This window comes from Helobdella robusta (genome assembly GCF_000326865.2).
Source record: "Helobdella robusta unplaced genomic scaffold HELROscaffold_29, whole genome shotgun sequence".
Lineage (NCBI taxonomy): Eukaryota > Metazoa > Annelida > Clitellata > Rhynchobdellida > Glossiphoniidae > Helobdella > Helobdella robusta.
The window spans coordinates 1,759,180-1,781,482 of record NW_008704475.1 but is presented as its reverse complement, the minus strand read 5'-3'; the positions used below and the strand labels follow the sequence as shown (position 1 = coordinate 1,781,482).

Sequence of the window (22,303 nt, the reverse complement as noted above, 5' to 3'; positions counted from 1 at the left end):
CACATTTTTATCAGAATGTCGTTTGTAATTATTGAAACACAAATATATATATAGACCCACGTAAAACATACTTATTCACACACACATATACATACACACACGCACACACATACACACACACGTACACACACAACACGCACGTACATGAGCCCACACAAAAAGTTAAGGGGGTTTAAATGTTAAAAAGTAGGATTTGATGTCTTTTTTAAATTTTACAACGGATTTTGCTTCTTTCAAATATTCAAGTAATTTGTTCCACGTCTTAGGTCCGACGACTCTTATGCTACTATTAATAAGTTTCAATCTGTTTTTTTCAATATAAAATGTTGAGGTATGTCTTGTGTGTTTTAACTGGATTGCGTTACTATAAATAAACAAATTATGAAAATTTTTTGGAATTAAGTTGTTAATAAGTTTAAATATAAATATTGAGATGCATGTGTAATAAATTTGTTTTATTGAAAGTAGTTTTGCAATCTGAAAATATTTAGAGGTGTGGTCATTAAATTTTAAATCGAATAAAATTCTCAAAACGTTTTTGACATTTTAACAGGGGATCTAGCTGATAAGCAGGGCTATTTCCCCATATGATCACGCAATAATGAATATAAGGGTATATAAAGCTTTAATATAAGGGTATGTAAAGCTATAATACAAATCTTTAATATTGTGGAATTAATCTTATTTTTGATTTTATAAAGTATACCTATGAATTTTTTGATTTAAGATTTTCAATGTGATAACTGTAAGACAAATTATCTTGTAGAACTAAACCCAAAAAAGCAACTTGATTGGTTCTGTTTAATTTCACATTGCTGAACACAAGGTCTAGGTCCGAGAAACTATTGGTTAAAATCTTTGGTCCAAATATAACAAAGGCCGATTTGGATGAATTAACCATGAGTTTGTTCATAGAGAACCAATCCTCGAATAATTTGAGTTCATTATTTATGACATCTAAATCTCGTTTAATGTCATCAGAAGAATAAAAAATGTTTGAATCGTCAGCGTTAAGAATACAATTCATCTTTTTTGATAAGTAGGCAATGTCAATTATATAAATCAAAAAAAGCAAAGGGCCTAATACAGACCCTTGCGGGACTCCACACGAAACTTCACGCGTCCCAAAATAATATATATATATATCACTGCATTTTCAGCCTTGATCAGTTTCTGATTCAATTTTTCGGTTACATGTCAATTCGTCCCGTGGCAGTTCGTCCCGCGTCAATTCGTCTCATCCAATTCATCCCACGTCATTTCGTCCCGCGACAGTTCGTCCCACGCCATTTCGTCCCGGTCATTTCGTCCCGGTCATTTCGTCCCACGTCAGTTCGTCCCACGTTAAAATTTCACCGCATATGCTCAACATTCTCTCACATCTGGCTTGTTTTTTTTTTTGTGATGATTTCCAAGCATTTTCTGCTTTGGAGAATGCCGTCTCCTAAACATGTCGATAACGTAACTGAAATTTAAGGTGGCGAACAAGTCTATTGACACTTGTTTTTTTCTTTAGATAATGAATTAAATTCTAAATACGTGTAAAATCAAATGGGGCAGTTTTTTCAGGAGTTTTAAGGAGAAATATTTCATTTAGGATATCAAAAAATACTTGTTTGCCATTTTTTTACATCACAGTATACATTTAGAAAGCTTTAATTCATTGTATTATGCGCACGACTCATTGCTGAAGAAAGAGTGTTATGTAATTATCAGCGCACTACAGCAACAACAACAACACACGTTTAGACGGCATTTTCCCCGAGATCGGGGGTTGCCGTTTGGCTACCTATGATGAAACCGAAATACCCTTCGACGCCATCCACATCTGTCACTCGCCTCAGTATCACTGTAGCAAAATATATATAAATACGAATTAAATTAATTTGGATGTCAATTGTGCTTAAATACTGAAATGGTGTCAATGAAAAAGGCAAATCTACTGCTATATACAGAGGCTTTGAATGTTGGAAAAAACGCAGCAACAAAAATGAAACTGTTGTATGGAGATGTGTTAAGCATGAAAGTCTGAAGTGTAAAGCTTCCCTTGGGACGTCAGGTTCACGTATTGTTAGTCAGCGTCAACCGGATCATAACCATGAAAGTAATAACAGTTTTTCACTTGCTAGAAAGGCTCTGGGCGAAATGAAATTGATGATGGACAATGTAACAGTAACACGGACTTTATCTCAAAATACCGTCATGCAACAAGTACCAGACCACGTTTTAGCCGCATTGCCAGAAAGAAGTGTTTTGAATCGCACACTTCAACGAGAACGACAGAAGCTGCACAAACTTAGAATTTACGGTAACAATATTCCAGCAGCGCATCGGGATTTGCTTTTTAATATTCCCGATCTGTACCACAAATAAGTCTTGTTTGATTCTGGACCGTCCGCCGACCGTGTGATTATATTTGGCTGCAATGAGTTCTTGGATGGTTTAGGTAGGGCAGCACTGTGGTTAGCCGATAGAACGTTTAAGGTGGTTCCACAAATTTTCTTTCAACTGTACACTATCCATTTAACTTAGGGATCCGGAATTAATCCAGCAGCAATTTATTGCTTGGTTAATACTAAAAATGCTGCAACTTATGAGCATATACTTACACAAGTGAGACGTCTACGATATTAGTTGATTTCGAGCGAGCGGCGATGAATGCATTTACAGCTACATATCCAAATGCTACCGTGACTGGCTGTTATTTTCATTTGTGCCAGAACGTTTCAAGAAAAGTAGACGAACTTGAAATGAAATTAGTTTATGAAAACGACGACGATATCAGAATTTATATTCGTTCCTTATCAGCGTACCAGAGGAGGATATTGGAGAAGCATTTGATATCTTGGCCGAAGCGAAACCAGATTGCGAACATTTAGATGAATTGCTTACGTTTTTTGAGCATTCATACATTCGAGGTCGACGAATCAGAGGCAGAGTCGAAAATTATGGACCAGCCCTTTTTCCGATACCTACTTGGAATAAATATGCAGCGGGACGAAACGGAATAGCTCTGACAAATAATATATGTGAATGATGGCATTGCATTCTGCAGTCTCTATTCAACTGTCATCATCCAAACCTCTGGCAGTTTATGGAGGGAATACGTAGTGACATAACAAAGTAGAAAGCTATGTTTCTGCAAGCCAATACCGGAGTCATGCATCATACAAGGAAGGCTTATCGGCAACTTAACGAGCGATTACAGCGCGTCATAGATAATTATGGCAGAACTGAAATTTCAGTGGCTCACATGTCGTTCTCATAAAAAAAACATTTACAGTGTGTATGTGTGATATTTTTTAAGTTTATGACATTTGTGTGTATTCATAATTAATGATGTTTTTACTCTTTCATTATTATTATGCATTGTATTTTAAATAATATGGACAGCAAAAAGCATACGCATACTGGTTGGCTGTCACACTTCTACAGCTTGGTTGAAGCATAGAAGATTTTGAAAAAATTAAATAAATTTAAAAAAAACACAAAATAAAATTTTAACGTGGGACGAACTGTCGCGTGACGAAATGACGTGGAATGAATTGACGTTGGACGAAATAGCGTGGGACGAAATGACGTGGGACAAATTGACATAACGCGAATTTGTCAATATTTCGTATCATACTTTTATCATTATTTTTTTAATTTATTTATATAGAAATCAAATTTTGTAACTACTTTTTTTTATCATTTTTTTCTATACAGAAAAAGCTTTTACCATTTTCAGTGTAGTATGTTATCAACTATTGGTTGTACCTTCATATTCCGTATAAATAAGTTAAAAAACAATGATGAAAATACGATACGAAACATTGAAAAATTGAACCAGAAACTGATCAAATCTGAAAATGCGTGGATATTTTTAACAACTGTATCTACGACAGTCTCAGCCAATATTATATATATATATTTATTTATTTATTTATTGAAAAATTTTTTTTATAAATTCTATTTCAAATGCAGGTTGCAATGAATCGAGAATGTTCGAGATTGGACAACGCCTATGTGTGTGATCTGGGCAAGCCAACTGGTCTATATGAAAGTTTTTGTGATCATTTTACAAATGAATATTATGAGAATATTCAACAAAAAACTATTTCCTTTACACTCTTTCCAAATGAAATGGTTACCAATCACAAATTTGGTGATACACTAACGTTGGTAGATAGAAACCACTTACAAACAGAAAGGCTAGATTATGAAATGCATAAAGATAATTTATGCTTTAATGGGTCTGATTTATTTTCTGACACTGAGGCTTTGATATCAAAGGAACTACAAAAATGGAATAATATTTCTTCAAAGAACATTAAAACGGACGTTTCATATGCTACAGTGGATTTATTATTACGGTTGAACAGCATAGAAATATTATTTAACAATAATGACAAGAAAGCTTCGGATTATCCTACATTGACTTTTTTATTTAGTATAGCAAGTTTAATTACAAATAATAGTAAAATTGATGAAAAACTGTTCGATGAATATAGATCAGTATGTAGCATAAAAAAGACTAGCAAATTTATATATGATAAAAAAAATACCAGAGAAAAAAATAAAATAGCTGGAAAAAATATAGAATTAGAAAAAAAATTAATACATGGATTAAAAAGTGACAATTTATTACAAAGGGATATTAACACAAATGTACCTAAATTTCACAAAAGTAAGGATGATAAGAAAAAAACAGAAACTAAAAAATTCCGGTTGAAGGCAATCAATGAGACAATTCCCAGGACTAAACAGAAGGAGGAAATTATATTTCACGGTAGTAATTCATCGAACCCTGACATATTAATTGAAACAGCAACCACAAACTTACAAGCTACAATAAACTCCAACGAACTAATTGAAAGCTGTTACAAGGAAGACCTGGATGTACATAGCCGGATGAACATAGGCTTTAAAGTATTATATGAGAAAAATGCTGACAGTGAAATGAATAATTCGGTTTATGTGCAGTCAACAATTTTAAAAGTTGATACCAAATATATGGAACATACCGTTGTAGAAGATTCTCCGGTTTTTTCAAAAATTCCTTCTAACGACAAAACTCCATTAGAGTCATCCAGGACCAACGTCGTGGTTGAAAAAAGAATAGAAAATTCGAAAGCAGATATCGACACCAACGAGTTTGTTGAATCCTGCTACACGGAAGGCCTCGACGTACTTAGCCGGATGGACATGGGTTTTAAAGGAATACACGAGAATAATGTTGACGTTTTATTACGATTTGTTGAAGGCGATAAAAAGAAAGTAAGCGAAACATTTTCCAAAGAATTTGCCCTGGCCCACAAAGAAGAATCCAAGCCAAAAACAAAAGAATTGAAGAAGAAAACGAGTCAAGTAGCAAACGAGGATGTATTGAAAATTCCTCCTTATTCTATTTCATACATGAGTATGCATAATGTTTTACTGCATCCGGAGCACGAGAATAAAGAAATAGAAATAATTGAAGATGATCGAGACTTTACCGTTGTAGAAAGAAAGAGACACGCCAAGAGTAAGTTACAAGATGAAGACGAATCGCCTACGTCAAGTAAAAATTCGGAATCGCTGCTGGAATCGAGAAAACCAACCGATGATCTTTCTGTCGAAGAGAGTAAAGTGGAAATAAAAAACTCAGTTTATGAAGAGTCGACAATTTTAAAAGTTGATACTAAATATTTAGAACATACCGTTGTGGAAGATTTTCCGGTTATTTCCAAAATGTTTTCAAACGACAAAACTCCATTAGAGTCATCCAGGACCAACGTCGTGGTTGAAAAAAGAATCGAAAATTCGAAAGCAGATATCGACCCCAACGAGTTTGTTGAATCCTGCTACACGGAAGGTCTCGACGTTCTTAGCCGGATGGACATGGGTTTTAAAGGAATACACGAGAATAATGTTGACGTTTTATTACGATTTGTTGAAGGCGATAAAAAGAAAGTAAGCGAAACATTTTCCAAAGAATTTACCCTTGCCAAGCCAAAAACAAAAGAATTGAAGAAGAAAACGAGTCAAGTAGCAAACGAGGATGTATTGAAAATTCCTCCTTATTCTATTTCACACATGAGTATGCATAATGTTTTACTGCATCCGGAGCACGAAAATAAAGAAATAGAAATAATTGAAGACGATCGAGACTTTACTGTTGTAGAAAGAAAGAGACACGCCAAGAGTAAGTTACAAGATGAAGACGAATCGCCTACGTCAATAAAAAATTCGGAATCGTTGCTGGCATCGAGAAAACCAACCGATGATCTTTCTGTCGAAGAGAGTAAAGTGGAAATAAAAAACTCAGTTTATGAAGAGTCGACAACTTTAAAAGTTGATACTAAATATTTAGAACATACCGTTGTGAAAGATTCTCCGATTATTTCCAAAATGTTTTCAAACGACAAAACTCCATTAGAGTCATCCAGGACCAACGTCGTGGTTGAAAAAAGAATCGAAAATTCGAAAGCAGATATCGACCCCAACGAGTTTGTTGAATCCTGCTACACGGTAGGCCTCGACGTACTTAGACGGATGGACATGGGTTTTAAAGGAATACACGAGAATAATGTTGACGTTTTATTACGATTTGTTGAAGGCGATAAAAAGAAAGTAAGCGAAACATTTTCCAAAGAATTTGCCCACCCTTGCCAAGCCAAAAACAAAAGAATTGCAGAAGAAAACGAGTCAAGTAGCAAACGAGGATGTATTGAAAATTCCTCCTTATTCTATTTCACACATGAGTATGCATAATGTTTTACTGCATCCGGAGCACGAAAATAAAGAAATAGAAATAATTGAAGACGATCGAGACTTTACTGTTGTAGAAAGAAAGAGACACGCCAAGAGTAAGTTACAAGATGAAGACGAATCGCCTACGTCAATAAAAAATTCGGAATCGTTGCTGGAATCGAGAAAACCAACCGATGATCTTTCTGTCGAAGAGAGTAAAGTGGAAATAAAAAACTCAGTTTATGAAGAGTCGACAATTTTAAAAGTTGATACTAAATATTTAGAACATACCGTTGTGGAAGATTCTCCGGTTATTTCCAAAATGTTTTCAAACGACAAAACTCCATTAGAGTCATCCAGGACCAACGTCGTGGTTGAAAAAAGAATCGAAAATTCGAAAGCAGATATCGACCCCAACGAGTTTGTTGAATCCTGCTACACGGAAGGTCTCGACGTACTTAGCCGGATGGACATGGGTTTTAAAGGAATACACGAGGATAATGTTGACGTTTTATTACGATTTGTTGAAGGCGATAAAAAGAAAGTAAGCGAAACATTTTCCAAAGAATTTGCCCAGGCCCACAAAGAAGAATCCAAGCCAAAAACAAAAGAATTGAAGAAGAAAACGAGTCAAGTAGCAAACGAGGATGTATTGAAAATTCCTCCTTATTCTATTTCACACATGAGTATGCATAATGTTTTACTGCATCCGGAGCACGAGAATAAAGAAATAGAAATAATTGAAGACGTTCGAGACTTTACCGTTGTAGAAAGAAAGAGACACACCATTAGTAAATTACAAGTTGAAGACGAATCCCATACATCATGTTTTTTTTCCGGTGACCTATCATTCCCTGTTCAAAACCATGATTTCGTTCCTCCCGATGTTCTTCCTCCCAGCGATCCTTTTTTTTGTTCTTCAAGTTTTTTCCCGTTTCCGTGTGATCTGGTTGAAACTCACAATTTCGTTCCTTGTTTGTTAAAATCTAAATCGACTTTTGTCTTATCTGCCACTGAATATGCAGATGTATTATCCTTTTTCAAAGATTGCCCAAGTATATTATGTAACAAATTGGTTGAAGGTAAACACTCGTTTGAGTTACCGAAGTCTTGTTCAGAATTTGATATGAATATTGTCCCAGGTTCGTTGGCAAATTTTGTGTTTAGTTTAGATCCTTTTGGTTCTTATAAATTTAGTTCTGCAAATATGATTACATCCGTTTTCGGCGATGAAATTTCCTCATCTTGTCTTTTTTTTAATGATTATAATAATCTTTATATGATAGATAGGTTATCTGAATCTTTATCGAAAATCAGACCCATCCTCAACGTTACAAATGATGAATATTTTAAATTATTTTATGTCTCACCCTCCGAAGAAAGCTTTCACTTTAATGTCCATCACTTTTCTAAATCCTGTTGTATTAAAAATAATTTAGTTCGTTCGTATAAAGAGAAACAAAATGAGATTCAAAATTTGTTTTTTTCTTCTGCTTGTAATAATGATGTTCAACATAACTTGGGCGAACCATCAGTTGTCGTCATAGAATCGGAAAAATTCAATTTGAAAAACAAATCTGAGATGAATATGGCTCAAGAAAATGAAACTAAGCGCTCGTTTGATGAATTTAACCACAGTGAGAAATATGGTAATTCTGATGATAAGTCAAATGATTCCTCGTTTAAAGGAAAACAAATTACTTCTTCAATTAATCAGTGTTCGCCTTCGAAAGAATTAGATTATCAAAGTGATCATATGAATTCGGCAAAACTTGATCAGTTCAAATGTTCGGGGTTCACTTGTATTAGAAATCTAACATGTAGTTTGTCGGGATTGTCGGTTGATGAACCAAAACTATTCATTGATGACTCATATCAAAACCTTGAAAAAAAAAATGTTTCCATCAGTAGAACTTTAATTCACGACAAAAATTTACATTCAGTGATTCATAAAAAGCAAGACTTTGACAAATCTTTTTATAACACCATCAATGATATAAATGTGGGCAATGATGAAAATATCAAACTTACGAAAAAGCGGAGAAAGAAAAAGAAGAAAACGAACAATAACAGTTGCGTTGGACCATCTTCACAAGTAATAGAAACCATAACTTCAAATTTCACTCAAGCGTCCCTGACGTCGTCTTCAGTTCTCGCAAAGGCATCCACTAAAAAATTAAAAGAGAACAAAGTACGTAAAGCAATGAGAAAACTGGCAAAAGAAGAACCAGAAACGAAAAATGAAAAATTAATGTTGGTTTCTGACTCGCGGTGACACGACTGCACAATCCAGAACAAAATAAATTTAACCATGGTTCAAACAATTTTTTTTATTTTGATTGTTTTATATGCTTTAAAAGTTGTATATTACTGCCCGGTTTTCGATGACATTCTTTATGCTATGCGTGAAAATTAAACCTTGATCCATTATATCTATCTGGTTTATTGCAGTCATTTTATGCATAATTTTGAACCTTATAATCAATATTTCTCCAAAATTATGAATAAATTTGTTTATTATAATTAACGATTTCAGAATTTGACAAAATCAAATTGATTAATTATAATTCAAATTCTCATGATGTAAATGCTCGTTGCTGTATGCTTTACGATCGGTTTTTGAATCAGCAGTTTAACTCTGACTCAAATTATTTTGTTTTAAATAGCTTGCGATTACTCAATAAAACCTTCAACGATGGAACTATAATATGTCTTAATCTATTAAATGACAAAGTTTTCAGGCAGTTTGGGTTATTGGATTATAAATCAGCAAAAATTCGGATGACGATGAGTTTCAGAGGCCAACAAATTATAATGATAATATATTACTTGTTGTTAAAACACGCAAAATGACAATATTATAAAATGAAGAAAATAAACATTAAAATGGGTTGCATATGAGAATCAAGTATAGGATTATTGTGTTAAAAAATAACTAACTGGGTTAATAAATGAGGAAAAATATTTTGAAAAAATAAAATGACAAATGATTTAGTCTTAATATATTTTTGACGTGTTGGAATAAAGGTTTTATCTTATAAGGTTGATTGAGTGGTGGTTTGATGATTATATTTACATTAAAGAAGGTGGTTTTGTTGATTGGTGGAGGTAGTGGGTAGATGACATTGGTATTATTTTCCTGAATAATCTGGAATCGAGTTTGTTGAATATTTGAACGACAGTTTGATATGAAGGAAGTAATTTCTTGATGACAGATTGTGGTGGCTTAAACTGTTGCGAGTTTGAATAATTTGATACCTTTGAGGCCACATGAACTAAGTGTTTTGAGTACACGGAATGTTTTTATGCGGTCTTTGTGATGATGTTGTTTATATGAGGTTGAGTGTGGTGGTGAATCTACTGCCTAGTGATGGTTCGATATCGAAAAATCATTTGATTTCGTTTATTTTTAGGTAAAAAAAATTCGATTCGTTCGAATAGGCCCACTCAGTAATTTGCGTTTTATATAATTAAAATGATGATAAGTTTGAATGGGCTTTAAAACAAGATGATGTATTTTTGTCTTGTGCAAGTTATGGCATTTTTGGGCTTGAGTCGGTTACGTCGTTCATTTATGATTGAACCATATTTAGAGAAAATCTGCTCACTAGAAACAGACACTATTTAACTAGCCGTTTTTTTGCTTTTAAAAAAAGAGTTTATTTCAATTGTCGGTAACTTGAAAAAGCTACCGCGCAAAAAATTGTTAAAAAACTTAAATCGAATTGAACTTTTGATGATCGTACTCATACCATCATTAATGATACCTATTGCTTGTAGTTGATTCATGCGAAGTGATGATTGAATTTTCTGAAAGTCATGCTATTTCCTTACGGCTATTGTGAATGATGGAGTTCGACCGATTTACTGAGATAACGTGACAGATTGCAATGTTTCGACCATTTAGTTAATGAATAGAGTTTTGATTGATTAGTGTCGTTTACATATTTAATGATTTTATTAGTGAAGGTCCAAAGACCGATCCTTGTACTGCAATAGAATTAAGTGATAATGTGGATGGTAATTGTGGACAGAAAAAAGTCTGATGACTACTATTAGAAAGGAAATCTATAATAATATTGTTTTAACCCTTAACGCTCGTAACTAACAACACCAATGTTATAACTTCTCTATATTTTCAACACTAGTGTGTAGCTTCCAACGATCGCCAAGTATTCGTTATTCCGTAGGTTCAAAATTTCCGATAGATGAACACAACTGCTTCAAACGCAAACTTGGTTGAACGTTTATTTGAATGCCAACAGTAATAAAAACAATAAACTAATCCAAGTAACTACATAAATCACATTTTCGCTTCGCTGCGTAGTACGGTAGAAGAAGAGAAGCTAAATTATTTGAAAGAGGTAAGTGATCCGTAGTATCGAAAGATTTAGAATAGTCACGAGCGATAAAATTAACTTGATCATTATTTTTAAGAATATGTTATTGTAGAAGTAAGAGGGATGATGACGAATGAAGATGAACCTGTTGGGCGAAATGTTCATCTTCTAATTGTGGTTTGTACGGATGCAAATACTAGGGTGTGGAGATAGTAGGTATGTTTGAGGAACTTAAATTATTTACTGATAGCGCTACGTTTTAATGACTTATATAATCAACCAATCAAATAATTTATTAATAGGTCGATTCTTATAATGTTACATTCATTTTGATTCATTGTTTAATTATTGAGTTTTCAGCAATTTTGGTTAAATTTTTGAAAATGTTATTTTTAAATATTTCAACCAGATAATCTAATTCATATAAATTTACAATAATTTAATGTTGTAACTTGCATTATTGTCAAGTTATTCAATCTACCGTACCTAAGTTCACTGATTTCACTGAGAATTTTTACGGCACTTGGACCGTTTGGACGCATTTAATTTGCTCTTTAAATGTTCGATAATTCTATTGAATTTCGGTATTATTTTCTAATTTTTTTGTGATTCTCGGATATCTCCAGTCTTGAGGATTGCATAGAAGTCATTTTTCGGTGAATGTGACTTGTGGTTCTTTTTTTGCGAATTTTCTTAATTCTCATTTTTTATTATTGAAAATTTATAGTAAAATAGTCACATCGGCACTATACATCGCGTATATATATGTGTGTGTATACATAACATAATAGTACATGTAGTGCATTACTATGGTTGTTTTAAAACGTTATAAACATTACATTTGCAATTTTTTTATAGGAATTTGAATTACCTAGTCGGAAAATTGTGGGTAGTTTATGGTAGTTGCTATTTTTCCATTAAAAGCTTTTTTTCTAAATTATTTTCAGTAATTTCTTTTCGAATTGATACATAATAAATATTATTATAAAACACATACATAAACCATCTTAGTATATTTTTTTCTAACATATGCATACACCAACACACACTACAACTTGTGTATTTCTTTCTGTTGTATATTTAACAATTATTGTTATACATCCATGCATTTATCTTTTTTTTAAACATTTCTAACAACCTGTAGTTGCACATAATCCAGGTGCACTGTTTACTTTCGTTTACTCTATTTTCTACAATTAATGTGCCAGCTAGAACATCAACATCTTCCACTATAATTGATGTTTTTTTTACAAACAATCTAAATTGCTTTCAAAGTGGAACGGTCTTATCAAATGTATCGGATCGTTTCCCATTGTTTATGACGTCTCCTTTATTGTGCGAATTTTGTGAGGAGGTTGTGTGGTTTTGTTTTTCAACACGTGTGTGAAGAATTTGGACAAGCTGAATATCGCACTGGCGTCGCAGGATTGGCCAGTTGTGTTCTTTGAGAAAAAGTTTGGTCTGACTTTCCAAAAGTTTCTGAAAATTTTTGATGACCTGTTCTGCTATTTTTGCCCATTTACAACAGAAAAATTTTAAAAATCATTTCAACCGTGGATCACGAACGATATCAAAAAACTTATAATTAAAACAATCGTCTATATAAGTTATATAAGAAAAATGAAACCTTTCAAAATAAAACCAAATATCGTTTTTTTAAAAACGAAATTATTAATACAATTACACTAACAAAATCACACTACTATAAAGATATATTTAACAGACCTAATTCCAATAGTAAAGACAAATGGAATACTATAAACTTTTTCTGAATAAAAAGTCCAGATTAAATAATTTTACGTTATTAAAAGATAATACAATTGTAAAATTGCGAATATTTTTAATAATTACTTTACAGATATATTTAGCAAAAATTCGTCTACAAATAATTATTTTTTTTAATTTCTATAAACAGAAAATACATCCTCAATTTTTTTATCACCAACCTGTCCAGAGGAAATTTTTTAAATAATTAAATCGTTGTCTACTCATCAAGTTTAGATCACTATAAGTGTTCCAATAAAGTTTTGAAATATATTATCAATTCGATTTGTCATATTTTATCATATTTATTCAATTTATCACTTGCTTCCGGAGTATTTCCAGAATAACTTAACATCGCGCGAGTTGTTTCAATCCATAAGTCAGAATCCACTAATAATGTCAATAATTATGAACCAAGTAGTTTGTTAAGTTATATTTCAAAAGTCCTTGAAAGAATTGTTGAAACGAGACTCAAATCTTTTATAAATGATAACCATATTTTGTCGGACACCCAATTTGGTTTTCGCAAAATTGCTCGACAGAAGACGCACTTAATAAGCTATTTAATGAAGTGGTTTTTAATTACGAATCAAATAATTTTATCTCAATAGTTTTTCTAGATTTTTTTAAGGCCTTTGATTCGGTTCCGCACGACATACTTTGGCTCATGTTGAAACATTATGGAGTTAGGCACCGCTCTAAAATGGTTCGATGGCTACCTTGCTAACAGGCATCAATATGTTTCAATAAATGGCTTCAACTCTAGTATTCGTGAGGTCAAAAGTGGGGTACCGCAGGGAAGTATACTAGGAGGGCTTAAATTGTTTAACCTTTATAATAATGATATTGTTAACACAACAAAGTTGTCGAAATTTATCATCTATGCTGATGACACGGCGTTATTCACCACCTACGAATACACAAGAATACGAAAGACTTATATGCATACACAAATAATAGTTTAAATGAATTAAATACCTGGTAAAATTACAATAAGATTAATATAAATATAAAAAAAACTAAATATATGATTTTTAATAGATCACTTATTAAGGATGACGAATTTCTCTTAAAGATAGGAAATTCTGAAATTGAAATTATTAGGGGATTTAATAGATCAAAATCTAAATTTTAAAAAACATATCGATTTTATCATACAAAAAATAAATAGAAACTTAGGAGTTATGAACAAAGTCAAATATCTTTTACCAAACAAAGCATTTATCTACCCACATTTATATTATGCAAACCTAATATAGGGCAACACATTTAAAATTTATTAAGAATTGCTTTATACTGCACAAAAAAAGCATTGACAATTTTAAATTTTAGACACAATGTGGACAAAAAAAACATGTTTAATTAGCTCCAAATTTTATCAATTTTTGAAATTAATGATTTTTTTATTTTTTTTTTATTATTCTTTAAAAATCAGGATCTGACAGACGCAGAAACTGTAACAACATGCAAGGCAGTAAAACAAAATTAAACAAATAAGTGAGAAAATAAATACAAAAAGTGAGGAAGAGAAATGATAAAACATGAAAAATAAAATATGTTAGAATAAAATAAATAATAATAATAAGAAAAATAAAAGAAAAGTAATTGACGATAGAATATAAAATGAAGTAACGGCAAATTGATAGACTAGATGATGACTTAGTGAGGTGATCGATAAATAAAAACTAGGCCTGTGAGTGAAAAAATTTTAATGAGTATTAATATGTTTGATGACTTATTAATAGACTAAATGATGACTTAGTGAGTTAGTGAGGTGATCGATAAAAGTGAGGTGATCAATAAGTAACAACTAGTTCAGTAATGATAAAGTTTTCTTAAGTGCTAATATGTTTGAGATGCGATGTGATGAAAGTCTTTTCCTGGTATGTAGATTGGGCGACGACTTGATAGTTATGTTTGCGCTGACGAAGGTTGTGTGTTGTAGCTTTGATTGGTTGTAGTAGAGGATGGATGATGTGGTTGTTGTTATTTTCTATTTTTTTGAACAGCCTTGAATCGAGTGTGTTGAATATCTGGGTGACGGTAGGATATGATGCAGGTAGGTAGTTGAAGGGAATTAGTTTTTTGATGAGAGATTGTAGCTGCTGAAGTTGTTGTTGCGTGGCAAAACCAGACCAGGAGGGAGCTGCATATTTGATGCGTAAGATGATGAGTGATTCGGTGATGTCGAATAATTTGATGCCTCTGAGACCATGTGAACGGAGTGTTTTGAGTGCGTGAAATGTTTGAAAGCCTTTTGTGATGATGTAATTGATATGAGGTGCTATATTGAGTGTAGGGGTGAATGTGATGCCTAATATTTTTAGTTGATTTGTGCGAGTGATTGATGGGTGTTCAGGAGGTAATGTTATTTTTTTACGGCTATGGTGAATGATGAGTTCGAATGATTTATTGAGATTAAGTGAAAGGTTGCATCGTTTTGACCATGTGGTTAATGAGTCGAGTTCTGATTGGATGGTGTTTGAGTTAGGTGATGGAATGATTAGGTAGGTGTCGTAAGCGTATTTGAGGATTTGATTTTAAGGCATGCTGTTTTACATTTAAAATTAACAAAAATTTGTTGAGTACATTGGACGTGCATCTAAATGACTCTTTTAAATATGACACAAAAATAAATACGCCATTGAACTGCGAAAATAAATAAAAAGTTTCTGTCACAAAAGTAAGTTGCTCGTCCTATGTTAGGTCGTGCATAATCAATCGCCCATTCAAATATAATGCCTCTCATAATGTATAATTGATTTTTTTTATAATTGATTTTTTTTTGTCTGATTCTTTTACACTATTGATCAATTTAATTTTTTCTTAAAAGGTGTATATTACTATATTTACGTATGCATTTTTTGTATGTACGTGTACGTATGCACGTGTGTGTGTACATTTTTCTTGTATGTCAACGATCATGATCTTAGTTGTTTTTGTTATTTTATTATTATTTTCAGTAGTTTTAATTTAATATTAATTCTAATTAATTTGATTTTTATTCTTTTCCGACAATGTATAGCATAATTATTTTTTTATTTAGTTTTTTACGCAATTTTCAATTGTAATTTATTGTTGATTCTAAAGGATTCGGTTTTATTACCATTCATGCTCTATTTGGACTTATACACTTGTATGTATGTATGTATGTATGTATGTATGTATGTATGTATGTATGTATGTATGTATGTATGTATGTATGTATGTATGTATGTATGTATGTATTATTATTATTATTATTACTATTATTATTATTATTATTATTATTATTAGAAAACTTAATTTAGCGTTCGTCATAGCAGTTTTCACAAACGCTATTAAATTATAACTAATATTAATAACAAAATAGCAAGAATGAAAAGAGATGAACTATAATGAAAAAAGGTATGTCTTTAATTGTCTTTTAAATTCAGCAATGTTCATTCCAGGCATTCTGAGGGCTGACGGCAAGCCGTTCCATACGACAGGGCCTGACACAGCAAAATCACGCGATCCAATCTTTAGCTGTCTATGAGGAACCACAAGAATGTCAGACCTCAGACGCACACCAGATGCGATCGACGTTTTTAATTTCAGTTTATCTGATAAATATTTTGGAGCCAGACCATTTAGTGATTTGAAAACTGTGACAGAGATTTTAAAATCAATTCTTTTATTTATGGGCAACCAATGCAAATCACTCAGGATCGGTGTGGCATGATCATACCATCCAGCCACAATCCAGGCAGTACGGTTTTGTATCGATTGCAGAATTTTGATGGATCTAGCCGGGAGTCCATAAAATAAACTATTGCAATAATCGACACGTGAGTGCACCAATGCATGCGCCAGAGTCTGCATTGCGTCTTTATCAAGTGATTCTCGAATTTGTTTCATTCTTCTAATCTGTGCCAAGCATGATATAGAGATCATTTTTAAATGAGATTTCATTGTTAGGTTTGAATCAATTACAAAACCTAGGTTCGACACTGCTTTACAGAAATCTATTTTTTTATCATTCATAACAACTGAATTTATATCCAAGTCTGCCAACTGCTGCCAGGTACCAATAGGAAGAAATTTTGTTTTACCCTGGTTAAGCTTCAATTCATTTCTCGACATTCACAGATTAACCTCCGCCATACATTCAATGAATCTCGTAATCTCGTCTTGAAATAACTTCGGTTTACCTGATAACATAATTTGAATGTCGTCTGCATATGCATGGCTTTTAAAATCATAGGAATCAATTATCTTCAGCACATCAGATGTATAAAGCAGAAACAATAAAGAACCCAAAACAGATCTCTGCGGCACACCAGAGCGAACCACACTGACGTAGGACAAACTCCCGTTGAACGAAACCTGCTGTGTTCGGCCAATCAAGTAGCTTCTGAGCCAATTTATTATTTCCCCAGATATTCCAAGATTTTGATGTAGCCTGAGCAGTAGCATTTTATGATTGACACAGTCGAAAGCCGAGCTCATGTCTAAAAATGCCAACAAGGAAATGTTTTGAGCATCCATCTCAGCATAAACCCCCAAGAAAACATGTAGCAGGGCAGTTTCTGTGGAGTGAAATCGTCTAAAACCGGATTGATGTGCAGGCATGAGATTATTATCATTCAAATGAGCAAGCAATTGTCTCGACACCATCCTTTCAATGAGTTTTGATATAAATGATAGATTACTGACTGGTCGATAATTAAGGGCCAATATCCATTCATTTTTATCAGACAATTTACAATTTTTTCTAAAAAATTTTTCTTTTATTCTAGATTTCCGTTTTGAAGCCTTGCAATCATCATCAAACCATGGTGCAACATGATGGCGCCCAGGCAGCACAAGTACAAGAGGAACAACCCTATCAACAATTCTCCTTACCTCGTCACTGAATAAACCAAATTCTGCATTTACATCATCAGTTTTACACGGTCTGGACACTGGAGACTCAAGTACCTGCTCAGCGAAAGCTTTCTCATCAAAACGATTCCAGAGTCGGATCAATCTTTTTGCTTTTAAAGACTTTGTCAATTTTATTGATAAACTAACCTGTACCAAACCATGATCAGAATAGATTCCACTAGGATAAACCTTTGCTTCACTGACCGCTATATTGTGTGACGTCACAATCAGATCGAGCGTTCCTCCTAGAATATGCGTTGGTTCATCTATGTGGTTGATCAACTGAAACATTTCAAATATTTCACGTAAATTAACAACGTTTGGATTGTTCGACTTCTCCGTGTGAATGTTAAAATCTCCCGCTAACAAAATACGGGAACTAATGATTGTAACACATTCTAAGACCGAAATCAGTTCATCAAAAAATGATGTCGTTAATTGTTCAGATCCAGGTCTGTAAATTGCCAGTAGGATATAATCTAATTCATTAATTTTAAGTTTCACCGCCAGAACCTCGAAAGCAGTAACCAGTGGCAGAGTGATCTTTTTATATCTAAAAATTGATCGGAAAAAAATGATTAAACCTCCATGGTGTGGGTCGTGCAATCTTAAACGGTCTACAAACTGATAGCCAGGTGACATTGATAACCCAATGGAAATATTATCTGCCAAACCATGCCAGCTCTCCGTCAAAACAAAGATGTCCAGGCCTTCGTGAATCAAACCATAAATAGAGCTGAATTTTGTTATTATATAGATCTGATATTTAAAACTCCCAGAACCACCGATCGCTCCTCATTTCCAATTTTAGCAGGCTTACTTTTACCAGATGCTTCATTAAAACTTTCGTTGATTTTATCATCCTCAACATACTGAAATTTACCTATTGCATTTTTATTGTTACACTCCCTTTCACCACACCCATCAAGACTTGAGATTTTATATTGACACTTACCATAATGGCTTTTATTATTTGCAAATCTAAAACAACTTTCAACGTTTACTCCATCAAAATCAATATCATCAACGCTACCATCAGTGCCATCTCTCTCAATCAAACTTTTTCTTTCAGTTTTTGATCCCTCCGAAACTTGACTATTTTCCATCTTCCCGGAGGTCCCCTCACTCTGAATAAAAAATCATCGCTTACAGATTCCTGATTTTTTGCATCATTGATCAATTTTTTCAGCTCATCTCTCTGATCATTTGATATGTCGTGACTAAGCCAAACACCTTTTAGGACATCATCCAAAGATTTCATTTGTGACACATTATCCATTATTAAGTTTTTCGACTCAACACTATCAAGACTTATCAATAACGGTCTGTTTATTTTTTCTTGTTTTTTCCCCAGTCTCGTTACTTTAACAACTGCTTTCTCGGCAACTTCGTTTCGAGTCAAGTGATTAAAAATCTTCATAACACGTTCTTTGTCGTCGTCTCCTTCAGCAAGTCTAAAAAGCACCAAATTTTTTTCTCTCTCCTTGATATCTGTTGCATCATTCAACTTTTTTTGCACATTCTTGACTTCAACGTTAATTACATCAATGTTTTTTTAACCTCTTTGCTTACTATATCGGTCCATGATGTACTGACTCCACCACTGCCAGTACGCATCTCATCAACAGCATGATTAATGTTGCTTAATATTTCATCATTCAATTTTACTGCACATCAGATATTCCGGAGCTCCGATTCTATGATTTTACTGGCATCTATCAACCCATCAATTTTAATCATCAATTCCTGTTTACTTCTGTCAACTGCCCTCGCAAGCAGATCCGTGTCTATTTCCGCTTATGACTTGGTGTCTGGAGAAACATTGTTACATGTATCACAAAACCACTTGAAATTATTATACTCCTAAATAAAACAGTACACATCATCAGGTATTAACGTAAGATTTGAAACACAACCGCAACGAAAACGGCTGAAGTTTTTCAACGAATCTGACTTTGTTTTTGCACGTATACTCATTTCAAGTTTAATTGTTTACAAAAGTTGCTATAAAGTCTGTAAGAAATCAAAAACAGAAAAACACAAAGTAAACAAACAAACACAACTAGTAGAAAACAATCCTATTTGTACCAACAACTTCAACTTTATAACTACGCTTATTTAAATTAGGTTTTCCATTAAATTAAAGCAAATAACATAAATTAAAGTAAAATTAACAAATAATAATTTTGATAAAAAATATATAAACTTGTTTGTCTAAATTTCCTCTATTATATGCAACTAAATTTAATTAAATCACTATATGAAAATTCTATATAATCAAGAAAAACACGGAGCAGAAACGAAACCAGCAGAAACTCGCTCCTTTATTTAAAATGTGTATATGTATGTATGTATGTATGTATGTGTGTGTGTGTGTGTGTGTGTGTGTGTGTGTGTGTGTGTGTGTGTGTGTGTGTATGTATGTATGTATGTATGTATGTATGTATGTATGTATGTATGTATGTATGTATGTATGTATGTATGTATGTATGTATGTATGTATGTATGTATGTATGTATGTATGTATGTATGTATGTATGTATGTATGTATGTATGTATGTATGTATGTATGTATGTATGTATGTATGTATGTATGTATGTATGTATGTATGTATGTATGTATGTATGTATGTATGTATGTATGTATGTATGTATGTATGTATGTATGTATGTATGTATGTATGTATGTATGTATGTATGTATGTATGTATGTATGTAAGTATGTATGTATGTATGTATGTATGTATGTATGTATGTATGTATGTATGTATGTATGTATGTATGTATGTATGTATGTATGTATGTATGTATGTATGTATGTATGTATGTATGTATGTATGTATGTATGTATGAACCCGTTTTGATGAACAAGCCATGGTTAGGCATGCAATCGTTTCCGAGTTCAACTTTTATCTATGTCCCTGGTCTCGCACAGTCAGGTATCTAGCAGCTCCATCCAGAATGCAAAAGGAATTTATGTATGTATGTATGTATGTATGTATGTATGTATGTATGTATGTATGTATGTATGTATGTATGTATGTATGTATGTATGTATGTATGTATGTATGTATGTATGTATGTATGTATGTATGTATGTATGTATGTATGTATGTATGTATGTATGTATGTATGTATGTATGTATGTATGTATGTATGTATGTATGTATTATGTATGTATGCATGTAGAAACTCGAACATAACGAGCGTTCAGCGAGTCTTCAGAGGAAGAATTTCCGCCAACGAGTGTTTCGGCCCTTTAACTTCCTGACACTCTCGAGAAACAGGCCACATCCTGTGATCAGCTGGATGTCTCTCGCTTTGAAATCACCTCCTTTTATACCGTAAAATTTGTAGGCGTGCCAGAAAGTTTGCATATCAACATATCACAATGTGAGTTATATCGACGAGCCAAGTAACACGTTGAGCTGAATATGGGATTGTTGAATAATCGGAAGCTTTACGCGCAAACAAGCTCGTCTGTTTACTATTTAAGCTCGCATTCCTTTTTCTTCCAACATAACCATATCCAGTAAGATGCTTGTTTGGCTGTGAGTCCTTCAAACAATTGATCGTCTTTTACCTATCAAACCCACATCCTTCAAAAAGCTGTACACTGAACAACCAACAACACCTCTTGCACCAACCTCAACTGCGTACAACAAACACCTTAGCCCGCGTTGTTTTATCTCACTAACAAGCTCTTCATACTTGGCTGTTTTTATAGCGTGACTTGCTGCTATATTAGCCTCATACGGTACAGTCAGTTCGACCAGAACAACAGTGTCTGCCGACACCGACTGCACCGCCACGTAGGATCTCGCTCTTTTATTAAAAATGTGTATATGTATTTGTGTATATATGTATATTTTTTTCAACGTACAATATTTTAATTTTATTGGTTTATTTTTTCTTCACAATTTTTGAGACGTAATGTTGTTTGTTACTAATTTAATTCTTTATATTGATTTAGACATTTTTATGAAAAACTGTAGGGTTCTTATATATTTGAGATTTTATCTTGTTTAGGGTCCTTTTTCATGTTTCGTTTTTTTATGCGTTTCATGGAATAAACTTGTTAAAAAAATCTGATAGATAAACACAGCTGCTTCAAACACAGACTTGTTTGAACGTTTATTCAAATGCCCACAATAATAAAGACCATGAATTATTTGCTAATCACATAAATTCGCTGGGAGTCTCACGATCGACAACTCTCAATGGTCGTAAATAATGGTGACACAGAAATTTACAATCACAGAAAATAAAACAAAAAATAAATAATAATTCCATAATTTTATCGCAGTCGTTTTTTGCCGAATACAAAATTACTTCCTCCTTAGATTGTTAAGTCTTTTTAAAAATCAGTGTCATTTTCTTCGTGGAAAGAAGCTAGCCGGTCTGCGTGAACGACTTTCAATCTTTATTCTTGCTCTTCCGGGCAGAGGCGGCCCTAGTGGGGTGCGGGGCCTAGTAGTATAAGTTGGGAGTGCGAAGCGAGCCATAACAAACGAACGAGGAAAACAATAATTTACATAAAATTACTGGGGTATAACGAAATAAAAATAAATTATTACATTTTACAGGTTTATTTCTGG

General features: G+C 33.1%; 2 protein-coding genes across 2 annotated transcripts; one reads left to right on the top strand and one right to left on the bottom strand.

The window, feature by feature from the left end:
• Nucleotides 1-3,530: 3,530 nt before the first annotated feature.
• Nucleotides 3,531-8,989, top strand: HELRODRAFT_174352 (hypothetical protein; the record flags this gene model as incomplete). Its single annotated transcript, XM_009020866.1, has 4 exons — nucleotides 3,531-3,580; nucleotides 3,709-3,874; nucleotides 3,967-6,594; nucleotides 6,659-8,989. 4 exons carry the CDS (start codon nucleotides 3,531-3,533, stop codon nucleotides 8,987-8,989), a joined length of 5,175 nt encoding a protein of 1,724 aa, XP_009019114.1.
• Nucleotides 8,990-14,895: 5,906 nt separating this feature from the next.
• HELRODRAFT_174351 (hypothetical protein) lies at nucleotides 14,896-18,347 on the bottom strand (the record flags this gene model as incomplete). The annotated part of the gene is made up of 2 exons (XM_009020865.1): nucleotides 14,896-15,072; nucleotides 17,853-18,347. The coding sequence occupies 2 exons, from the start codon at nucleotides 18,345-18,347 to the stop codon at nucleotides 14,896-14,898; spliced, it is 672 nt and encodes a 223-aa protein (XP_009019113.1).
• Between the last annotated feature and the right edge of the window lie 3,956 nt (nucleotides 18,348-22,303).